The sequence below is a fragment of the Lagopus leucura genome, unplaced genomic scaffold (genome assembly GCF_019238085.1).
Source record: "Lagopus leucura isolate 7727_CA_CO unplaced genomic scaffold, USGS_WTPT01 Super-Scaffold_73, whole genome shotgun sequence".
Classification (NCBI taxonomy): Eukaryota; Metazoa; Chordata; class Aves; order Galliformes; family Phasianidae; genus Lagopus; species Lagopus leucura.
Window position 1 is genome coordinate 61,084,564 of NW_024962252.1, and position 16,053 is coordinate 61,100,616.

At 40.3% G+C, this 16,053-nt stretch overlaps 1 protein-coding gene across 1 annotated transcript in view; it reads right to left on the minus strand.

Moving 5' to 3' along the window:
- The window catches only part of LOC122192921 (ribosomal protein S6 kinase alpha-2), a 155,318-nt gene that overhangs the window by 57,517 nt on the left and 81,748 nt on the right, over positions 1-16,053 (minus strand). The window contains exons 4-6 of the mRNA XM_042893617.1: positions 7,413-7,493; positions 6,596-6,675; positions 3,354-3,460 (exon numbers count right to left, since the gene is read on the minus strand). Coding sequence (XP_042749551.1) covers positions 3,354-3,460; positions 6,596-6,675; positions 7,413-7,493 — 268 coding nt within the window. The remainder of the gene's footprint in view (positions 1-3,353; positions 3,461-6,595; positions 6,676-7,412; positions 7,494-16,053) is intronic.

Genomic DNA, 16,053 nt, shown 5'->3' on the forward strand with positions numbered 1-16,053 from the left:
AAAGTAATTTATCCCAATTTCTTTGTTTTGCAGCCTGATCTGACTGAGTAAATCTTTTCTGATCAGACTCATAGTGCTTCCGAAGATGTGGTGCAATTCTGGAAGTTCTACTTCAGAGGGGATACAGATCAAGAGAAGTCAAAGTGGAAGAATGAAAATGACTGAATGCCTAGAAAGACTGACTGGTTAGAACATTCTCAGTAACCAGGTTGTTTGGGCTACAGAAGAGCAGACTGAGGGGATGAGGATGTGCTCACAATCCCCCCCAAGTCTGCTGCTGAGAGCTGAGTGTGCTGCCTGGGGAGTCTGGAAGGACAGGCAAAGGAGCACGGCCTACAACTGCACCAAAGAAATGTCGAATTAGCAGCTGGGGGCATTTTAGGTTCTAGATACTAGCCATACAAATGATAGAACAATGCTGAGAGCCCTGTTAGGGAGGCTGTGGAGTCTTTACCAGCTGTTAAGAGTAGATTAGCAACACACCTGCAGTGACCTTGATACATTTGACCTAGCAAGGGGGAACATGAGATCATCCTGCGATAGTTCTCATTTTCTAGTACCATCTCATCTAGAAAGCTATCCTTTTCTAGATGTTACTTAAAAATATGGGAAAAAAAAATTTCTCCCCTTCAGAATGAATCTTTTTTTCTGCTACCTGTTTTTCTTTTCTAAACTTTAAGTTTGAAACAGCCACTGTCATGCTTTGCTGTTTGAGACATGACTATTCATAAAGTTGGCACTTATAAAGCCAATTTAAAAAGTTTTTTTTTTTTTGTTTTGTTTGTTTGTTTTTCCTTTTTACTTAAACAGACACCATGATTTATTTCCAGGTATAAGCATCAGTTACACCAGTCTGGGTTATTCCTACTCAGTAATGGCAATAATAATGTAACTCAATACTAAGGCATTCAATGATATCAGCAGTATCTACTTAACTGTACATCAAGGACCATACTAAAATGTCAGGTTGTAAAAATGTACATTTAAAAGCTAGGAAATACCAGAATGAGGGCTTCACCTTAGATTGACCTCATTCTATAAAGGTCTTCAGTTATATGGTGAGTCTCCCTGGTTTCTTCCAGAGAACTCCTACCACAAGTGGCGGAACAGATAGACAATACCCAGGGATTTTAGCAAAGCTGTAAAGTGAAGGGGATGGCTGACTGGTCTTAAGACAGATGAAAATGCAGAGAACTGGTTCCCAGCTTGGCATTTTCTGCTTGGCAGTGGCAAATCACTCAGATCTCCCTTTCTTATGTGAGCACTAATTTCCTGATTCACTGATCCTTGAGAAGAGACATTATAGTTTGGTCTGCAAAAATATTAAGTTCTGTCACTTGCAACAGAATTCTGTGAGAAATGTGCATTAAAATGCAAAGTGACACAAATGCTGAGAACCCTGAAAAATCATGTTGTGCATATTTCACATCCTGTGAATAGCTCTGACACACATTTAAATTTCTCCTTGGTTTCTAACTTCACTTAAAGCAAAAAAAAAAAAAAAAGTTTGGCATGTGACTATAAATGTAGCAGCACCATGACTTATATTTGAATATACAGGCTTATATATGGAGAACTGCTAATAGCTGCTTCATATATCATATGCTAGTATGAAAAAGAATATATCTAACGTCAGAAATAAAAGTAGATGATTCATATTAACACTCACCAGAAACAAAGTTTAAAACAAAAAAGCTCTAACTGGATTTCTTAGAATCATTTGAGTTGCAAGAGACCCTTAAAGATCATCTCATTCATCTTCCCTGAAATGAACAGGGAGTTATTCTGTAATATACATATCTGTTGAAGCTGAATTAATAAAGTAACAAACCTGAGCCCAAAGAGTTGCTGGCAGATGATGCAACAGCATGTGGCAGCAGCAGCTGTAGCATGACTGTACCCACCTGCATCTCATATTGCAAAACCAACTGGTACTTTTATTCCACTGCAGTTTAATTCAGAGTATAGAAGGTGGAAATTTAGACCACCTGAAAGGGTCTCTAGCTGAAAGTACTGAGAGCTCTTCTTAGGTTAATCAGTGTGAATTCATATTGTGCTACTACTATCGCTATTGTAAAAAATCACTAAATAGAATTTAAAGTTTATATCACTACTATGCTGTAGATAATTAGCCTCTTCTCCTTCAGCTTCTCACCTACAAAATCCAACTTCTGTTACTCTTGATTTCTTAATTTTTCTGTGACCATGATGGAAAGAATTGCATATTTTTTAAATTTTGTGTCACGAAATGAAAAGGTTTGCTTTGCTGTTATATTTTGGAAGTATAAACAGCCAAGCAGACTGCTCTCAGTTGTTATCATTTTAAAATGTTTGTGGCCATTGCATTGAGAAGGCTGAAAGTTTGACATGCTGCAGCCTGCTTTACTGGAGCTGGCACAGGAGAAGCAGGCAAAGCACCAGCCAAGTGGAACAGAATAAAGGCAATATCACATGACTTCCAGCCATAGCTCTGTGGGTGTCATTTAGTCTATTGATTTACTGCAAAGGAAAAAGAGAAAGGAAAAATCTACAGAGCACCACATTAACAACAGCAAATAGCTGTAAATATCAGCTAGAATCATTCTGGGACAACAGTTTAGTTGTTAATAAAAATGTTTTTAAAATACTGGTTATTATCTTTCATGAGGCACTGCACACATCAGTTTTCAGAGTTTCATATATGTTAAGCAGTGGATGCAGTAAAACTGAATGTGCTACCACACATTTTGTATGAGCTAGAAGTGGATTTGCTTTGGACAGTCTCTATCTCATCAAGGGGAAGACCAGATTAAATAACGCAAATCCAGAACAGTGATACTGAAGGGAACAGAACATGTCTTAACCCTGCTTTGAGCTCACTCATTAAACTGAGGCTACATCATACTGGCCCATAGTCACAGCACTTAGCCTCATGCTAAAATAAGATAATGGAAAGACTCAGAGACTGGGGCTGTCAGGACTGGTGCTGAATTTATGCATTAGCCTCATGGTAGAACCAAAAATAAACACAGGTGAAGAGACTGCAGTGCCTCTGTTCCAGACATTGCAGGATCTCCCAGTTACTACCAGCTTGGCTGCTTCTATAATTATCACAGCACCACTGCCTCAGCTGTTGCTCCACCAATTTACCACTTCCCATGCTTCACTGGTGAAGATACATGGTCCTTCCCTACCTTATCAGTTACACAGGAGGAACAAAATCTACTCCTGATGGTTAAGCTCTCATGCATAGTCTCTCACACAGGAAGGAAGGCAGAGTCTGGTACTTTTTGATTTACTCGTAAGATGAGGACCAGAAACAACCTAAAAGCTCATGTATTTATGTTTTAGCTCACTCTTTCTCATTAACTTACTTTTCTGGTTTTAGATCCCTGTAAATAATTCCAAGCCCATGGAGGTGGTCTAAAGCCAAGGCCAGCTCAGCTAAGTAGAACTTGACATCCTCTTCTGTAAACATCACCTAGAGAGAAGGAAAAGAAGAACATGTCTATTTACTAGACAGTGGTGGGCTGGCTTACATTAAGCAGACACAGGGAAGGAATTGTCTAACTCAGGAATGCTGGAAGGCCCATCATATCAGGTTCAATTTTCCATAATTTGTCTGAGCTCACATTAACAGTTCTTACCAGATTCTCCTTATAAAACAAAACTTGATCTGCTGAGTACTCCTGTTCCTTAAAACACGCTGCTCTCATTCATCTGTTTGATTTGTTTAGATGACATCATGTCACAATAATATAAATAAGGTTCTAACTCCTTACCCTTTGGAAGTCAGTAGCAAAATTCAACATTCAACACTGCAGCCTTTATTGTTTTCATACCTCTCAATTTGCTAAAATCTTGGCATTTGATTCCTGAATTCTCATAGAGAGTAATATGAGGAACCCCTCTGAAGAAGTGTAACTCTTCTTGTTTTAGAAACTGAAACATATATTTTTTCCAAATACGAGCAGAATACACAGCATGAAAACACTCTGAGTTAGATTTAAACCCCCATGCATCAAAGCTCCAAGGAATCTCTAGGGACGAGACTCTCACAGGGAAAGATTCCCCAGCTTCTGCACAGGAGGGAAATGGGCTCCCCCACCCTCAGCAGAGCACTACTAATTTCCTGAAGCATAGAATTCTGATTATGGTTTTCCAGGTGGAAATATCTGACACAGTGTGCCAGAGGTTTTCAGCATGGTACTACTCAAGCTTGTATGGTTTGGGATATTATTGGAGGGAGTGAAAGAAAGAAACCTGACATATCCTTACACATGACAGCTAGAAAAAAGTGTCCCCAGTGCAAAGGAGCATCTACAAACAGTACCTATGCTTTGGCTGTTGGAGAAGAAACAGCTTCCCCCTGAGCTAGAGCCAGGGACAGATCCAGTGCAAATGATCAGGGAATATGACCTCAGGCTGAACCTTAGCAATCCTGGTGCACATGCCCTGAGCAAAGATGTGTTGGCCAACACACAGGGCTGATGGCAGTTGTCTTTCAGTAGCTACTACCAACATTGGAAAGCTTTGGATTAGGTGGGAAGAAACTTCTGCAAACAAAACAAATCACTAAGCTCAGATGCCAAGAAAACCTTTTGTTTCTAGAATGGTTCAACTTTTATTGTATCCCAGATGATATTTACTTCTTTCTAATTAAAATTCAATATGCACAGCAATAATGCAGAATGAGAAGCTGGTGCATTGCATATGCAAATGCAAATACTACATATGACAGAAGTAAAATGAGTCATCTCAACACAGATTTACAATTTTTTGCTCAGAGATATGGTGAAAGACCCATCCTTAGAGATACTCAAGGCCAGGCTGGACCAGGCTCTGAGCAATCTGGTCTAAGTGCAGGTGTCCCTGTTTTCATTGCAGCGGAGCAGTAGTAGATGGCCTTTAAAAGTCCTTTCCAACTCAAACGATGCTATGATTCTATGATAAACAGCTGCAAAGTATAGGTAGACAAGATGAGCTGCAAACACAGAAAAGAGATGTACTAGCACTGCCAAGCTAACAGATCTCATTATTGATAGCATAAAGCAGAGAATTCAGTGCACTGAATTGTGAAAGCTTTGGGAAAACCAAAAGTGTCAAATGAGTACAAAATCTGAGTCATACTTCCATGCTCCTTCACTGTGCAGAATGTGTCAAGAACCACTTTTTCTCTTCTCCTAGGAAATCAGAGAGATTCTTTAAAGACAGTGCAGTGTAACAAAGCTGTACTTTGTAACGAGCAGCAGGAAGATATTTTTATGTTCTTGAATCTTTTTCATTCTGTTTAAAATAACTGATTCCATATAGTAAATACATCTACAGGTACTATTACTTGGCACTGCCATAAACCCACTGCTGATGTCTCCCTGCATTAGCAGACAGGCCTGGAAAGAGAACACTTGGGCTTACAGCCCATGGTGGACTCAGAAGTCTGCCTGTCAGCCCATTCCATAGCATTTCACCAGCTGCCACTGCCACCCAGACTGGGTTTGTGGGGTGGAAAATGCAGCTAGGGAACTTCTGCATGAAAGTTCTATTCTCATAGTCTATCCATAAACTCTCCAGAACAAAGAAAAACTCCCCCCCTTCATCTTATCTTTAAATATCCTTTGTCAAGTGAATACAGATGCCTCATCCCCATAGTCTGGACAGAGACCAAGAGCTGAGGACACTACGCTAGTAACATCAAGCCCTGGAATACAGACAACTCTTGGGACCCCTAAAGCTCCCTGGCTTCTCCCCGGAGGTGGCAGGGCTGCCTCACCAAAGCTCTACTTCTCCCTGCAGGACTCACAGACAGGTGGCTCCAAGAAGCACTAGGAGAAACAGGCAAGCACGAAATGAACGTAGATATCTTGCAGCTACCTCTCTCTGCTGGCGTTAGTGAGACACAGGTTTGGTTTTCTAACTATCCTGCTCTCCAGCAGCAGCATCTCTCCACAGGCAGGAGCAGAGGGCAGGGGACTGATCGAGGTCAGAGAGGTGAGGAAAGCAGGATAGGCAGGTGACAATCAAACTGCAAGCCTGAGGCAGGGAATGACCTCCAACCTACTCCCAGCAGCAACTACAGCAGGTGGTATTGTCCTGCTGGTGACTGATGCCCTAATCCTCTGCACATCTTCTGCAGGGGTCAGACCCTGACTGACAGCATCTCTTCTTGCTGGCAGCAGTTGTGCTTTTAAAGCAGCTCTGTGCTCACATCCCAGGCAAAGTGTATTGGAGATGGGCTTCTCAGATTGCCTCTCATCACAGCCAAGTTATATTTGGTTAGCAATGAGCCTGGAGGTATTTTGTTGTGATAATGGCTGCTAGTTTTCTGTGACAGTGATGCTTACTGCCTAACTGCTTAATTATCTGTGGCATTATTCAAATATAATTAATAAGAACCCACTTAGAGATGCAGGATGATGCAGCTCTACTACACATATAGCCCCTATCTATCTATCTATCTATCTATCTATCTATCTATCTATACTGCTTTTATTTATATATAGCCCATATGTATATATATGTACTATTTTCAAAGCCCTTTACCATTCCCACCAGCTTCATTTGTTTCTGAAAATCCAGGATAGTCTTTCTTTTCCAAAGTTGAAGTCTTTCAGCTTACCTCTTTGGAGAGTCTTGTGAAAAGGTCCCCTCCCCGCAGAAAATCTAGTATTAGATACAACTTCCCCTCTGTTTGAAATGCTGCATTAGAAAAAGATTGAGACATTGGAAATTTGAATCAAGATAAAGTCTCCAAAGAATAAATACTGTTGACTGATGGTATATCATTTGTGATTTTAGCTCTACCATCATTTTTCATTTAGTGAACAGAAGAATTAACTTCTCTACAGCAATAAGCAATCTATCTTAGACAATGGGGAAAAACAGTATCAGCTGAGAGACAGTGATATATTACTAAAATATTCAATTTCATTCTAAACATCTATGAATTCATATTGCTTTCCACTGTGCAAATACCAGAAGACATGGAGTGCTGGGCACAGGGAGGAGTTCCCAGACCTGAGCAAGGTAGAACCTGGACTATTCACAGCGGGCTCTTTACAGTAGGTAATAATGGGCCTAGGGAGCTCCTAAGGCTGAGGAGTGCAGCTCCAGCAAGACCATGAATTCACAGTCACTAACATGCTGATTATTAAAAATAGTTCCTCTGTTTTCGTAGATGATACCAGACAGCAGGTGAGGGGGTTTGCAGATGTAACTAACTCATCAGCAACTCCACTAGCATGATACATCACACTACATTTTATGTCAAGTGTATTTTGCTGGATAAATGGCTAAGAGCTACTTATGCTAAAATTCTATGCTTTTACAGACTGTCATATATAGGCAGTCGGTACCTATATGAAATTATAACACATCTAGTTACAATTCTCCAACATATTTAAGAACAAACATGAAGTATACTTTATTGTAGTTACCATAATGAAGCTTGACTATGAAAGGATGATTCACTTCTGCCAAAATGTCTCTCTCCATTTTTGACCGTACCCGATCCCGAACTATAAGGAAAGAACAACAAGAAAAGCAACACATTAAGAGGCATCATGGTCTGCTGGATACAAAATACTGCAATGAGCTTCAGGTGAGCTGGGTCCTGCTTTCAATCTCTTCAGGGTTTGTGATATAACCATTGGCAATCTATGCCACGCTCTGATAGCCCCTTATTCTGCCTGTCTTGCATCTGCAAAGGGTGAGCTCTTCAGGAGGGCACTGCATCCTCCTCTGTAGAGAACAGCCTGAACCAAAAGCACAGCAGTGTTACAAACGAGGGGAAAGTGATTGTATTTTGACAATATGAGGGTCAAAACTGTATAAAATCAACAGCTCTATCTCACTTAAGATTACACCAAATGAACCAGTCTCAGAGCTTACCAAGCTAACCTTCTGCAACTTAACATTTTGTATGGTGCTGATGCTAGCAGTCTTCATTAGATATCTCTAGATAACATTCTCTGGAAATTATTAATATGAACTACCATAAGCCTCCAACAATACCCTTAAACAATCAGTAATAAAGAAAAAAACTGATTAAAAATAATAAAAAACGATTTCACATATAGAGTAATAATTGTGGGAAAGCAGCGAGAAAAACAGTTGTGGCTGAGATGAGACTGAAAGAAAAAGGAGTTAGGGAGGAGAGCCGAGTTCACACTCATCAAAGTGAAGATTTTGAAGCAAGTACCTTTAACAATGTTCAGATGTTGAGGGGTATCAAGCTCTCAGATTGCCAGCTCTTGATCTTAGACAGACATTTTTCAGTCAATCACTATTTTTCTAAATCTGCAATGGAAGCATTAAAATTTTCTTCTCCTTTCTCTGTATTACACAATGCCAATATGGTTTGCAGCCAAAAGCATCCATGAGGAATGCTTTGTGACTATTTTAGGTGGTAAAGCCTGAGATCTTGGTGAGATGCTGTCATCGCCTGCATGTGTTGTGGATCTGCTGAGAAGCCAAGCACTCCCAGCACCTCAGTAATGAACATACCACAACAAAACCACATACCCTGCTGCTGCACATTAAGAACTGATGCACAGAAATAGGACAGAAAAATCTGATCTGAAAACCTTAAATAGGAGTGGAGGAAAACTTGAATTTCTTGTTGTTTTGATGCTTCACTTGTGTCAGTAGCAATGAATAATTTGCTAGCTACTCAACTTAAGTTACCTTGTAGATAAAAAGCAAAACAAAGGGATCTCAGAATCTTAACTCATTATCTCATGAACATAAATTACACTTCATACAATTAGAAAATGCTTAACATATTTGAAGGGAGAGAACTCCTCATGTCATAGATCTAGATCCCTGTGATATGCAGGAATGCTCCCAGGCTCTTGGTTGACAGGCAGGTGAGTGGGATACTTCCTATTAGGTTTGGTTAGATATCCTCATAAAGTGCCTCTCTGTACCTCTATATGCTCACACAATGACATACCCTACAAAATCTACAGGTTATTTTGTACATGAGCTGGGTGGTTTACCATGCACAGTTGGATAAAAGCATCAATCATGCTACCAAGGCAAGGAACAGCTATTCTGTGCAACTCACACTGTCATCTATATACCTGCTCTATCCAGCATTGACTGCAGCACTGAACAGACACAGACCAAGGCTACTCAAGACTAGGAGTGTACTAGCTGCAGAAAGTAGCCATCATCCATCTGAGGTGCAGTCCAGTGTCAGCAGCAAAGTTGGCATTTTCTGGCAGACAGCAGCATGTCCTCCTACCACCAGCACTGCAAGCTCTGAACAGCCATGCCACTGGGTAGTTTGCTGAACTCCTTTTCCCCCCATCCTGCTTGCTGCTGTGGTGGCCTCTGTTACAGGAGTTACAGGCTGTGGACATGCAGGGTTACATGTCATCCTCCTTCCCCATGTGTGCAGCATAGAGTCATGGGGATATTAAAGCAAAGTCTCTGTCATTGCAAGAGACACCTAAATCTCTAGTCACGGCCTAATAGTCTGCGCTGAGCCTGGTCTCCTCCAAAGCTGCCGTAATCATTACCTTTGCAGTGTCAACCAAAAGAGATAATTGGAACCTGTAATTGGGATTACAGCTTGGCACGTGCGTTGGTGACCTGCCCTCTGCATCTTCCAGCTTCAAAAGCTGCTCCATTTAAATGCTTTGAGGGCAGAAGCCACACAGGCCCAGATATTTTAACTAATTATATTCTCTAGGAAGGCAAATGCACAAGCTTTTTTTCTTTTCTTTTCCTTTCTTTCTTTTTTTTTTTTTTTTTTTTTTTTCCCTTGGTCTGCATTCTGTTCTTACTGATTGCCTCCATGTATCTGGGCAACATTTGATCTCAAACTCCAAAGTCACCTCTCTAGGATACCTACCTGCTCACAGCAGCTTGCACACCACAGGGCACTGTTTTATGCTGCACATTCCCTGTTCTCATATTTAAAAACATCCAACATTTCACATGATAGTTAATTATACATATATTAATATTTAATGATGCAGTAACAAGACATGGTATTCAATAAACACGCAGCACAAGGCCCTCTTGCCTTTTCTTTTCTGGTTTATTATTAATTCTGCCATAACAGGAGAGAAGACATCTTTTCTCTCATTTCATAAACAGCAAGGAATTCCTCTGTTGTTCATTCCACTTACATTGTTGCGACTGGGGCACGTGAATCTCAAATTCATCAGGAAAAGTTTTAAGAAGGGTAGCACTTGAACATAACATTCCTACAACACGAGGCTCCAGCTCAGTCTGACTTCTCTGACTTCATCATTCAAGTACAATGGTCAAGAAAATTCATCTTGGGAACTTTTTCTAGGATTCAGAGGTCCCAGCCTGCCCTTCTGAGGAAACATCCCTTCTAGTTCATATATCCTGGTAGTTGGGTAATCAGATTAATTTGCTCAAGTGTGATCTGAATTAGTTCTGGCTGCTTATTTTGGCCTGCTTGATCTTATGTAGGGAATCCATCTGTAAGGGGAGAGAGGGACAGGGTCTGAATAGCTGCCTTGGTGCCAGGGATGACAAGGACTAAACATTAGCAGTGTGCATTTCTGTGCAGTGATCAAGCAAACACATACATTTTTGCATGGTCTCATTTTGGGACCAGTTAGTGTGTATCACAATGAAGTTCTCCACTCATTTCCAAACTAACTGAATCTCTAGAAAGGACCCCCTGGCACAGGGCTGCTCTCAAGCTCAGAGCTTCTGCCCAGCCTTTGGTATTGATGGAGATTAGATAACCTTAGCTACCCCTCCTGTTTTCGACCACTTGTAAAGACTCAGAGCAGCACACACAGGGGAGGTGCAGGTGGCTTTGGCAGATTCTGCCTGCACCAGATGTTTACTTTCACAAATACAGTCCCATTGGAACTGGCGCTAAACTGCTAAACTCCTGGCCTTTCTACCCATGGGTTTTTAAATCATACATCAGATGGAAGCAGAGCACACAACCTAGAACAACGAGCATATAGTCATGAAGATTGTTTGCATGCTTTTGGGCTAACTAACCACCCCTGAAGTAACCCCTTATGTTGGAAGGCAGAAAAGACCAGACTGATGGGACCTGCAACAGGGGAGGAAGCACCTGCTAATTTGAAATAAAAACAATTCCCATTTCTAGGTATTAATGTGATATGAAAGAGAAATGGAGACAGCTGAATATGCATGCATATAAACTCAGCTTATTCTGTCTGTCTAGCTCTAAACATCAAAGAAGACAAATTTACCATTTATTTTATTTAACGCTTAAAGAGAGGGTTTAATTTAACATATGAATTTTATTTCTGAGGCTGTTCCAATTTTCAACAATCATGAAGTAATGAAGGGAAAGGGGGAAAAAAGGAAAAATACATTCAGAGCACCTTCCAAGGGGAAAAAAAAAAGTCCTTCTCAAAAATGGATTAGCAATCAATTTATTAAAAAAGAAAATAAAACCATAATCTTATTTCCTTCACTGAAGTTTTTATCATATCAACTATGGTTGATATGGTTGATTCTGAAATACAGAAAGATAAAAAGTCAGTGCATCTCTAGCTATAGACACTGTCAAGCAATGGTGATCTGGGGACCTTACTTGATGTACGTGCAATCACACTGTATCTGTTCAGTAGGCTGTCAAGTCAAACTAAAAAAGCTTTTAGTTAGAGAAAACATGGCCTGCAAAAGCTGTAAAAGGGAAGCTTATAAAAGAGATACTTATGTATTTGGTATAACATCAATTAAAATGTATAGTTAATTCACCATAAGGGAAAAGTAACTTGCCATATTTCTAGTGACAAGGTACCTGAGTTGAAGTCAGAGCTCCATGAAGTTAAAAGCCATTCAGACATTAACTTCAGTGGAGACTGAATATTGCTTCTGGGATCTTTTTGGTTAAAGAATAATTTCTAAACATTTTAATTCAATTTCACTCTTCTCTTTGCTGACCAAAGTAACTCTTTTAAATTCTATAATAAGTGCTATTAAAATTTTCCTAAAGCTATCGAATTTTCGAATTATCGAATTTTCGAAGCTATCATCTAAATCTTACCTAGAATACAGCTGATATTTCTACTTCGAGAGAAGTATATTTTAGTATAAATTCCAGTGCAGTTTTTAATGGTTTTGTATGTTTGTTTTTGTTGTTGTTGTTCTTGCATACAGATTTGTTGCTACAAGGCATGAGCTTTGTACTAAGTCCCACAACCAAGTCATGTCCCTGAGGTATCTAAAGCTAAAGACATTTCTACCATGCTTCAACAGCACCAAAGTGATAACTTATTTTTCTTAAGAGAGCGTTTAGAGTGTAATTCCCTATATGACTCTAGTTCCTGTGTGAATACCTGTGGCAGCTGTCTGGAAATTCATGGTGTGAGGGTGACGAAGCACTGGAACAGGCTGCCCAAGGAGGCTGTGGAGTCTCCTCTGGAGATGTTCAAGACCCACCTGGACACCTACTTGTGCGACCTGGTGTAGGGAACCTGCTTTGGCAGGGGGATGGACTCGATGATCTCTGGGAGTCCTTTCCAATCCCTACAATTCTGTGATCCTGTGATTCTGCCCTGAGCCACAGGAGCCAGCTCTCTTCCGAGGACCTGCTGGCAGTGTTTCAGGGCTGCTCCTGGTATACTGGCTGCCTCTCTACAAGTTCCAGTCTCTCTCCCCTGATTCTAGAGGCAACCCACTCTGTGTCACCAGGCTGATATTGACATTTGAAAGCTTAAAGATTTTTGAAACTAGGAATGCATTAGGTGTCTCAGTGATACATTCTTATGGCCTTATGTCCTTCCTGACAACTCCAGCTGTAGTGCTACTTAATCCCATGACCCAGAAAACCATAGAGAGACTCTCACTGCAAGTCTGGTACCAGCAGATGTCACTTGCAGAAAGACACAAAAAGAATATATCTGAACAATGAAAAGGTTTCAAAGTTTACTTGAATCCTTAGCAAGATCATAATTTACCTACACATACAAAATTACCTTTTCACAGAATCACAGAACGGGCAGGGTTGGAAGGGACCTCAAGGATCATGAATCTTCAACCCCCCTGCCACATGCACGACTACCAACCTCCTCATTTAATACTAGACCAGGCTGTCCAGGGTCCCATCCGATCTGGCCTTGAACACCTCTAGGGACGGGGCATCCACAAACCTCTCTGGGCAGCCTGTTCCAGCACCTCACCACTCTCTGTGAAGAGCTTCCCCCTGACATCCAACATAAATCTTTCCTCCCTCAACTTAAAACCATTTCCCCTTCACCTGCAGTTATCAACCCTTTCAAAGAGTTGATTCCCCTCCTGTCTGTAGGCTCCCCTTAGGTACTGAAAGGCTGCAATGAGGTCACCCCACAGCCTTCTTTTCTCCACGCTGAACAAGCCCAGCTCCCTCAGCCTGTCTGTAGGGGACGTGCTCCAGCCCCCTGATCATCTTCGTGGCTTTCCTCTGGACCCTCTCCAACAGCTCTCTGTCTTTCTTGTACTGCGGGCTCCAGATCTGGACACAGTACTCCAGATGGGGCCTCACAAGAGCATTCTGTTAGGAAATAGCCATGCTTTGGTGGAAGTGAAACACTCATTAACAAGCAAGAGCAGAGGAAGATAAAAACTACGTTAACTTAAACAAAACATCATTAAAAAATATTGTTAGCAGGAGAAATCAATGTGTAAACATTGGATCTAAACTTCAGCCTTTACCTTTTCACTTCCCTAGAAGTCAGTGACAGTGGAACAAAGGCAAAAATATAACTCAGACTTGGGAATATATAGTTCAACTTCAAATTCTTCACTTAGCACTGTAACATGTTAATAACACAGAAAATCAATTATATATATGAAATTACACATAGCATTCTTTTCAAATCCTATTTCTGTTATTTTTTTCTTCTTTTTTTAATCCTAGCTGCTGTAGGCAAAAACAGAGAGCTAGATTCTAATTACAAATCCACACTGTGTATGTCTAGAAGACAAAGTGCTTATATGGTGACTATTTACACAAGATATGAAGAAATACAGACTTTCCAAAAAAGACATAATCAGGTTTCACTGGATCTGTTTGGGAATTCTATTTGCATTACTGCATTTCTGTTCCACGCAGTATTATACTAAAATCTTCTAGGCAGCCTTTCAGGTCCTACCTTCACACAGGATTATTGCAACACAGAATAAAACAGAACACTGTGCTGTGGCCACCTGAATGCAGAAGTATACCAGTAGGGGCATGAAGAGATTTCACAAACATTTTCTGTGAAATGTGTATAAATATACGAAATTTATTTTTCTGGAAGAAAGGTCCCCTGTGCTTCCTAAAACAAAACATCACAGCGATAAGGAAAGCACCTTTACAACCAGAGCTTTACTACTCAGCCCTAGGGCTGCTGCAGCAAAGGAATAAAACAGAATTACAGGGCATGAAGCACGTCTTTGGAGAAAAGCACTCTGAAAAATCAATATGGAGACAGACTGTTTTTAGGAGTCCAGAGTCTAGAGGAGGTCATTTTGTTCTCTTTTTTTTTCTTCCCCCTTTTATATAAAAGAACACATTTTGCTTTTAAGAGATCAAAGACTTTGCTTTTGTGCTTTTTTTATTATTATTTATTTAATTAAAGATATTCCAAGCCCATCTGGATGCTTTTCTGTGCAACATACTGTAGGGACCCTGTGTTAGCAGGGGGTTGGACTTGATGATCTCCAGAAGTCACTTCCAACCTCTGTGGTTCTGTGATTCCGTAAAGTAGCTTGAATGCTTTAGTACTGAGATTAAGAAGGACGGATGTATCTAAATTAATTTCATACTTTAAACATTCAGATTTGAATTACATTATTTATCACCAAAAGTTCACGATTCTCTCCAAATATTTTGAAAAGTTCACAGAATTACAGAACTGAATGGGTTGGAAGGGTCCTCTAGATATCATCGAGTCCAACTGCCCTGCCAAAACAGGCTCCCTACAGTATCGAGAAAGCCTCAGTCCCTACAGCATTATGATTTACACAGTCTTGCTGCATTTCTTCCAGCAGCAATCTGAGCTCCCTCCTGCACCTTTCCAAACACCCTGCCTGGGCTTTACCTACTGCCTCGGGGCTCATTGCTGCAAATGGGGCTCAGATCCCCTCCCTGTTGGGATGCAAAACAGAAGATATCTCCTTGGCAAACACTTCCACACATGTTGCAGGAGCTTGAGTATGTTTTAGCTTTATGGTTGAAATTAGCCAGTGAGCTCAACCCCATCATTAAAAGTGCACCAACAGACAGACCAGCAGAATAATCCTATAAATCTTGTATCCTTACGTAGAGGTGAAATTTGAATTTTTATATATTTTGAAACAGAGCTGGACAAACTGGATATGCACAGATGTGAATATATTCCACCTTCATCCAAGATATGTAAGCAGCAGATGTGCAACAAAATCAAATAAGCCAAATCTTATAGGGGCACAACACCAATGAAGTCAGAATTACAACCCTTGCAATCACATAAATCTGTTCTAACAAGTACTGAAAAAATGCACTGAATAACAGACTTGATGAAGAGAAGAGAAAGATGACAGTTGCTAGAATGGAACATCCTCAAAAAAGCCAGAATCTACATATCTGCCCATGACTTCTGGGAAGCTGAAAGCTTTCAAAACCTCTGCACAGCTGTACTTCAGTCATCATTTTCTGATGTAAGGCATATGTTTTACTTAAACTTATTTACCTTAGAGGACAAGTTATCCTGTAAAATGATTCGTGAGACGACATATTTCTGTTCTGCTGTAATCTATCCGTATTTTGTATTATATTTCCTTAAGTTGAATTATAATTATTATTATAATTGCAAGCAATAGCAACAATTTCACTATTATCTCTTAGAGACAGGTAATAATTATCTATGCTCTAGGAATAAGTATAACTTCCAAATGAGAGACCAATAAGAGCTGGCCTCAGAATTCAGAGATGCCAGTAAACACTGCTCATCAGTGGCTCTAGAAATGGTGATAATCCAAAGGGAGAAACTGGTGGCTATTTCATAGTTTTACGATAAAGAAAAGTTGATTAAAACAGTTAGGAGACAGTTGGCCTTTTTTCAACCTTTGTAAAATAGACATTTAAAACTTGGTACT